Here is an 8151-nt window from a genome sequence, read left to right on the forward strand (position 1 = left end):
AGACAGACAGACAGACAGACAGACAGACAGACAGACAGACAGACAGACAGACAGACAGACAGACAGACAGACAGACAGACAGACAGACAGACCGATAAATATACAATTGTTGAAATAATTACCATAAATGTTTTTCATGTCATAAACAACTTTTAGTAGAACAGAGAAATAACAACATATTAAAGGCAACATGTGCAAAGAGTCAGAGATCCCTTTAAACATATTTTACCACCAATCAGAAGAATCTGCTWGGAGTTGTTTAGTTGTCTTTGTAACCTCAGTTTCACACCGCTATAGTAGTAGCAGCTTTGTGCTAAACTATCAGCCATCTGAAACACTGATGAGCACAGTGCACTTGGCTACCATAGCAACACAGACAATGTTTTAATTGAAAGTAATTGAAAGTAAAAATAACTAATGTTGCATTCAACAGAAACATTTTTTTGAGTTGGTGAAACTCGATACGAATTTCTCCCTAATTCTCCAAACTTGGGTCACTGTGCCTGCTGTCTGCCGTAGGTAAGATACTGACTACTTTTAACTCCTTTACAGCACCAACTCTTTCAACGTCTCCCTCATGTTTGCTTTTGTGGACAGCTAATCGAACACTCGTGCACAATAATGTGAAAACTCATTTACTTCCCATTTGTAGACTTCCTGTATCATCACTGGGTGGACATTATGAGCCAGACTTACTCGTTTGAGAGGAACTCGTACCAAGTGACACTTCCAGAATCTTTGGTGTCTGAACTGTTGCTCCTGCGCTTTGCTCTGTGGAGGACAGTTAAAGAAAGTTCATGCAGACGGGGTCCAAATCTTAACCTTAAATGAGCGTAAGAGACGAGCTTGTCATACCAAAGTGCACACAGATGAGGAAAACAAATGCAATCTGACAGTACGAGCTGATTTGTGTCGCTGTGAACTGTTCAGATCTCACTTTTAGTGCTCTGCAGATGCTTTCCAGGCATACGGTTTAGGTCCGTGCATCAAGCAGACACRTGAAAACATTCATGCAAAGATCATGCATGCTCTCCGTTTGCACGCACACACACAGATTCTCTTGTCAAAATTTGTCTAAAAAAGCAGAGGCGTGCAGACCTCCCTCCCCTGTTTACTTACCCATGGTACAGTTTTAGCTCCTGCAGAACTCTCTGTACCATCAGCCTAAGACAAACAAAACACTGACACTGAGTGGTGGGAGAGGAGACCAGAGGACTGCTGGGAACTGGGCGTCAGATTGTGATTTAGAGAAACGAATATCCTCCCTCCGGCTGAGTCCACACAACAGTCAAGAGTAATATGACAGGTGCCCACGTTTCCGCAAAGGCAGCGAAACCGAGAGAATTGTGGGAGGGGGAGACAGCAGACGAATGACACGGAGCAGAAATGTCAGGGAGACGAATGGTGGGGGGAAAGCCCCTCTGTTGAGTGGGAGTTCGGTAACTGAAACAAACTACAGAACAGTATGTGCTCGAATCATTCAAGAGCTGCGGGGATAATTTACAAAACATGTTGGCTGTCCTGTAAACAAGAGCTGCATCCCTCTTCTCTTAAAGTGGGGGTGTCGGACTCCCCGAGGGCCACATGAGCATCATGGTGGCCCTCAGAGGTCCAGTTGTAGTTAACTTTGACTGAACACGAAACGTCATGTTCCTCGTCTCATTGCTACGACTGAGCTCTACCTGGTATTTCCTGCATGGAAACAACTTTTAAACACATCCTCTTATAAACGTGTATGACTGACTAAATATAAAAAAAAATACATAAATACTATTAAAAGGAGACATGCTTTCAATTTCTTTTTCACATTTTAACCATTCATTTGGGGTCTATGTAAAGTGGGGTTTACGACTACATAGCTGCACAGAAACGTTTATTCACAAATTAATTAAAATATGTAAACAAKGGAAGACTTGTCCATCCAGTCTTACATGTTGGAGCCAGAGTCTGACCCAGAGCCAGAGGAGAATGAAGACAATAAAACTGAAGTTGGTAAATCCAGACCTTATTTGGCAGTTGTGTTGTAAATACTGTGATGCAATAGTTCGAAAAACATCATAGAAAATAAAGAAAACTGAGTGGGTTGAAAAACGTGAGCCAAACAAAATACAAAGACATCTACACAGCACCGGGAAGAAATACACAACAAAATGTATTTAACGGCTGTAAAAAGTAGATTTTGCAGGGCATGCCCCCTTTAAAAGTAAAAGGAAGCAAGTTTTTCCTCACTGTTGAGTTATGGTGAGTAGCTGCCATCTTGAATTTTGAACACTCTCACTTTCCAACAGGGAATTCCCACAGGCAGGGCATTCCAGTTTAAATTTAAAACTTGCAAGTGGGAAATTTCCACTTCCAATTACAACTGGGCCGCAGCAAAAGTAGCTGTCAAAAATGCAGCGAAATAGAGATGTTTGCGAATTTCTCCGGCTGTCAGTTACTTTTGAACCTTGTGTACCTCCACTTAGTGGTGGTATACCATCATTTCTCAAGTAAAATAATCAACATGCATTCTGGGAGATGTAGTTTATTGTCAATACTGGCTTTAAAAGATATTAATACGCCTTTGAGGCTCTCATGGGCCTTGAGTTTGACACGTACCTTAAAGCATCTTTAACCTGCACTGGAAGACATGTTCTGGAAAAGACTTACTCCAAATATACTCAGCTCTTATGGATACTCACATGTGGCTTTGTCCTTCTTTAGAGTGCAGATTTTCTTCAGGGTCAAACTCCTCTGCCACTGCACAGAGAGACAACTTTGGTATGAAAACAGCGAAGAATAAAACACACAAACCTACATGAATAACAGCTCTGGCGCACCCCCCACCTCCTGCTGCCCGGGCGGCCTGTTTGGACGTCTGCACCACACGAGATATATGCGCCGCACGGGAACATTCGTCTGTGGCGAGGATCTCTGAGCGAGAGTACAGCTGCCTGCCAGGCACCCCGGTGGCCTGAGAGAAGAGTAAACACACGTGATCATCTTGTGCATCATCCGATCTGTTTTACATCCACTTCTCCAACATGCAGCAGGTACTGTATGGAGATAAATTTTTGCTTACAGTGGTCTTTATTAGCCGCCAATCTGCATCACACTGAGCTCTTTTTGGTTGCTTTGGGCAGGAGGCTGTCCACAGTTTGGCATAAACGATGGTTCTTTCTCTGAGCGTGGACTTATTTGGTATCAGATTCTGTTGTGACCCTGCTGTGTTGTAGAAAACCCTTTTAAAATTTGTGCTACAAAATGCTTCAGAAGGTACTCCAAGTTTACGATCAAGAACATCAGGAGGCAAAATGTGGAAGAGAATATTTTAGGRTGAGTTTGAGATCATAAAATAAGGACTTTCATAGCAGTGGGAGGCATGAACTTAGGAGCATTGACCACATTTGTGCCAAATTATGTTTCAGGAACATCAAACAAGGGTCCAATGGATGATTTCAAGCTTAACTTTAAATAGTACCTTCAATCAGGATTAATTTGATCATGTAAGGGCTGAAAATCAAGCAGAAAATCCAAAGCAATCAAAGGATGGGATTTTGTGTTTTTAGTCAAAGTTAAACAAAACATCAAAGTTAATACATAATGTTCACGTGGCCCTTGGTGAACGGGAGTTAGAAAACGCTGTCCTAAAAAAAGACCTACTTATTGGTGTATTACACTACAAACATTTTATCACCGTAGGTAAGGCCTTCCTGATAAGGTCTATTTAATGGTGTAGGAGAAGAGAGTCTGATTGATGGTCTAACCTCAGATTCAGGAGGAACAATGTGGATCCTGTCCAGGCCATGTAACACTGGACCAGCTCTTTACCCTCACTAAGGTCCTCAAGAAGTCATGGGAGTTTGCCTAATAAGTCTATGTGTTTTGTGGACTTGGAGGTACACTGTGGGGGGCACTCTGTGAGTATGGGATTGTGGGTCCGTTGTTACGAGCCATTCAGCGCTGGTAGTAAGTTGGACCCTTTAAGGGTGGGAGTTGGACTCTACTGGTCCCAAACTCTGTGAAGTGACTGCAAGAATAAGATTGTGGATACAGGCGGTCAAAATGAGTTTTCCCCGCAGGGTAGCTGGACTCTTCCTCAGAGACAGGGTGAGAAGGGTGCTCCTCCACATCTAGAGAAGCCAATTGAAGCGGTTCATCTGGTAAGGACGCCTCCTGAATGCCTCCCTGGGGAGGTACTTCTGGCATTCCTGACTCGGAGGAGTCCCTGGCAAAAACTCAGGACATGATAGCTGTCTCAGTTCAGGGACTGCTGCCATGTGGTGCATATTTGTAGGCCAGTTACGTCACTGCGCCACACATTCTCGTACAGCCTATAAACCCCATAAACATCAGCTGCATCTGAGTATTGTGCACAGATGACAGTTTCCCAGTATTCATACTGCCATCAGCAAACTAAAAAGGAAAATGAAGAAGGTGGAGTTTAGAAATTCATCCCAGACTGAGGAGTTTGTTTTTAAATGCATGTTTGGCAACTCAACTGCAATAAGATGTTAAATAAAATGTAATTAGAAGTACTCATACTGGARCTTTTTTAATAACACACTGCATTTTGTCAAGTTGTAGTTCCTGTGAAAAGATGTGTGAATACATGTTCCAGCTGAAGACGTGATATAAAACATAACACTGTGGTAACAGGGGTCATTAGGGGGTGTAACACTACATTGATCCACATCAATATATTAAAGGGCCAATATTATGTGTTTCTCAGTCATATATTTAAATACTATATCATAATAAAGTATCTATGTCACCTTTAGCTGTTATTAAAATGTTTTTTATGTTTAAATAGAAAATAAATGTAGCTTCTCATCACTTCCTCTTCTAAATGCCTTGAAATTGGCCTCTGTCTCTTTAAGAACCTCCTTCTGCTCCTGTCCCATCCCGTTCTGTGGGGGGCGGGGTTCGCGCCTGCACTATGATACAGTTTACTTGGCATCTGAAAATACCTTTCCTCAGGTGTTTTTAATCTGAAAAGAGCTTCACTGAGTGACAACTAATATTGAGATCTCAGCAGACAGTTAGGTTTCACTTTCAGTTTCACCCGAGAGCCTGCAGGAATCATGGGCGGGGTGTGTGGTGAGGGGCGGAGGGGGTGCTATTTATCATGACAGATATCGTGATATCAAGAAACATCGTATTGTCATCCAAAYAAATCGATATCGTGTTGTGATAAAGCTGTTAATTTACACCCCTACTGGACAWCAAAACATTGGCCATCCAAAGACTAGACCGTCTCATTTCATGGCCTCCGTGGGCTGAGGTCTATGTGGACTAGAACCCCTGAATTGAGACACAGCCTCTGTCTCTCCTCTGGTCTGGGAACACTGTGGCAAAGGTCTGGGCCCACTTGATCAAGCTGCTGCCCCCGAGATCTGACTCCATATCAAGCAGAAGATGGTGCGTGGGTGGATATTTTAATATACAAAGTTTATAGGTCACTCATAACCTGTGCTCTACAAACTTCCTCAAATCTWTCCATCAATAATTATTATTTGTGCGTTGTGTTGTATTTCTATGATACAACTCTTATTGAGGATTGGCAGATCCCATCCGATATTTGGAGCAGATCTTCTGTCACGTGATCTCGTGATAATCACAAGATAAACATGAACATTAATAAATGCAAAACACGACCAGAAAGATGTTGGCTCTGAGCAATTCGTGACGTTTTGTTTTCTGTTTGCACAGAATTCATWAAAACTGACGTCAACTAGTTCCCCTTCTGTTTCACTTTCGTGTGAGCAGCAGATGCATTAGCTAATTCAGTTCTTTGGAAAATGATCTGTTTGTTCAAATAAAAGTCAAGAAAGAGGAAGTTTTTTTTAAATACCAACATGAAAATTTTGCCAAAACGGAAGACAAGTTTTCCCTGACATGTTAAATTCTGATGATCTATTGAAATAATACTCATTAAACGGATCACAAACTTGACAAAGTTCCTGTCGTGAGTGTGACGATGGATCACCTTCATGCTGGAGCCATCCGACTCCTCTCCGGTGGATGCTGAGCAGCTGTCAGACTGCTGCAGGGTGGACTGGAAGAGACTACTTTGCTGCTCCTCATCATCACTGTCTATAGCCATGGTATCCAGACTCAGCCTGACAACACACACACACACACACAGGCAGCTTTGTATTTCTATCCTTTTTAGGACCGTTCATTGACTTCCATTCATTTCCAGTAATTTCTACAGCCTAACCCTGACCATAAGGCTAACTTAAACTCAATTAACACCTTAGTCCTAAATGTAACCCCCCAACCCAAAAATGGAGTTCCACCATATCAGGACCAGCCTTTGGCTCCCATTAGGACTACTGGTCTTGACAAGGTAGGTGTGTATACTGGAACCAGTCCTAAATAGGTAACAAAAACAAGTACACACACACATCAGAGAGCTCTGAGGTAAACCTGGACCATCCACCTGTTGTTCATCTTACCTCCTGCCAGAGCTGAGGGGCGACAGAGGGACCCCCCAGCTGTGCCGCCGAGACGTCGACATGGACCTGACCAGGATGGGGAAACTGTCCCGGTCGGGCTCTCCGTCCAAATCCATCGTTTCTTGGTCCTTTATCCCTTCAAGTCCCGTTATTGGTTTTACTGTCTCAGACGATCCCAGCTGTCCATTTAGAGAAAACCTCTGGCCTAAATCCAATGAAGGCTCCGTGGAGGAGTCCAAGACAGARCCTGAAAGCAGCTCAGGACTGAGCCGAGTGACAACAAAGTCAGAGGGAAGTTCCTCTGGAGGCGGATCACAGGAAGGAAATGATGCTGCGTGGACCTGTGGGGAGCGTGTGGTCAGAGAGGTCTGGCCCAAGCTCAGACGGTCTGTGTTTGGAAACAGGCGTGAGTCGACRGCCCGCTGGCTCCTGCTCTCCGCTCCCGCAGGGATTCCTGTCCACGCAGGAGTCTGCGAGGTCGGCGTGGCTCCCTCCAGGTCTCTGAAGTACTCGGAGTCTCTGAGAGAGGGGCTGAGGCGCTGCAGGTCCTCCACGCTGCTGCCCTCCTCCACAAACAGACAGTCGTAGTCGCTGACTACAGAGCATGTGTCCTGCAGTTTTATGGAGAGAAGTTAGGCACAAAATGTTCAACAGATGGAGGTAATAAGCAGGTTCTGTGGTGTTTATGTTTAGCTGGAAAGATTTTTATTAAATTTGTATATTTTTTTATTTTGTAGACAATTTTATGATAAATAGTTGGAGATCAATCATGATGGTAGTTTGTCCTCTGAAGGTAACATTAGTCACATTGAGTGGTTTGTTTGTTGTGAAGACACAAACAGCCACAGACCTCAGCAAACCTTTAATAATAGGATTAAAGTCAACTGAAACTGGGCCATCCTGAACAATACATGACTGGAAACAGACAAGACTGAGTGAAATCAGCGAACTTATAAACACAGGAATGGCTAATTAGTGAGTGAGAGCAGGTGTGCTGATTATAGATRAGGCACAGGTGAGGAGGAGCTGAAAGCAGCGACAACTGAGGAGGTTAAACCTAAACAATCAAACAGGATTTCATTTAAAGCACTAAATAAAGTAGAGCAAGAAATATTAAGTGAAAAAAAAATATTACATTTCATGTTCACAGCCTGTTTCTGAGAAGTTAACAGTCACATTAGTGTTCTTGAAAGCAGACGTGACTTTAATAAGACAGGAAGGAGTAGAGAGAAACCTAAAACACTGAAGATAGTAAACATGAGCCTTTAAAGCCAAACATAAAACCACAAGTTAAATCAAGCTGTATATAGAACACCACTAACTTCAAACTTACAGAAGCACAACGCAAACCAACATGAACAAAACACTAGCTAAAAAGCTAAAAATGGTTAAATGCTAGATAACGTGGAATGTAGCAAAAACTCAGACAATCTACGGAAGGCGAGAGCGGCCGTTTTCTGCTTAGAATTATTTTCCAGGGTTTCCTCGCGACAACGACATATTATCACAAAATTACGAGGACCGTTTCTCGAGATAACGAGTTAATTTCCTGATGGTTTTCCTCTCATGCATCATTCAGTAATCATGGAGACGGCCTGGTCCCCTCATCAATGAATTTGCCTGCCTATCTATCTATCTATCTATCTATCTATCTATCTATCTATCTATCTATCTATCTATCTATCTATCTATCTATCTATCTATCTATCTA

General features: G+C 42.9%; 1 protein-coding gene across 2 annotated transcripts in view; it reads right to left on the reverse strand.

Annotated features, from left to right (window-relative positions):
• arhgef18b (rho/rac guanine nucleotide exchange factor (GEF) 18b) overlaps positions 1–8151 on the reverse strand; it is a 52841-nt gene that overhangs the window by 37274 nt on the left and 7416 nt on the right. The window contains exons 3-8 of one of the 2 annotated variants that reach the window (XM_014000595.1): positions 6441–7051; positions 5969–6101; positions 2827–2953; positions 2682–2739; positions 1120–1164; positions 697–771 (exon numbers count right to left, since the gene is read on the reverse strand). In XM_014000595.1, coding sequence (XP_013856049.1) covers positions 697–771; positions 1120–1164; positions 2682–2739; positions 2827–2953; positions 5969–6101; positions 6441–7051 — 1049 coding nt within the window. The remainder of the gene's footprint in view (positions 1–696; positions 772–1119; positions 1165–2681; positions 2740–2826; positions 2954–5968; positions 6102–6440; positions 7052–8151) is intronic. The other variant, XM_014000601.1, reaches the window with a different exon arrangement.

The sequence above is a fragment of the Austrofundulus limnaeus genome, unplaced genomic scaffold (assembly GCF_001266775.1).
Source record: "Austrofundulus limnaeus strain Quisiro unplaced genomic scaffold, Austrofundulus_limnaeus-1.0 Scaffold8, whole genome shotgun sequence".
Taxonomy (NCBI): domain Eukaryota; kingdom Metazoa; phylum Chordata; class Actinopteri; order Cyprinodontiformes; family Rivulidae; genus Austrofundulus; species Austrofundulus limnaeus.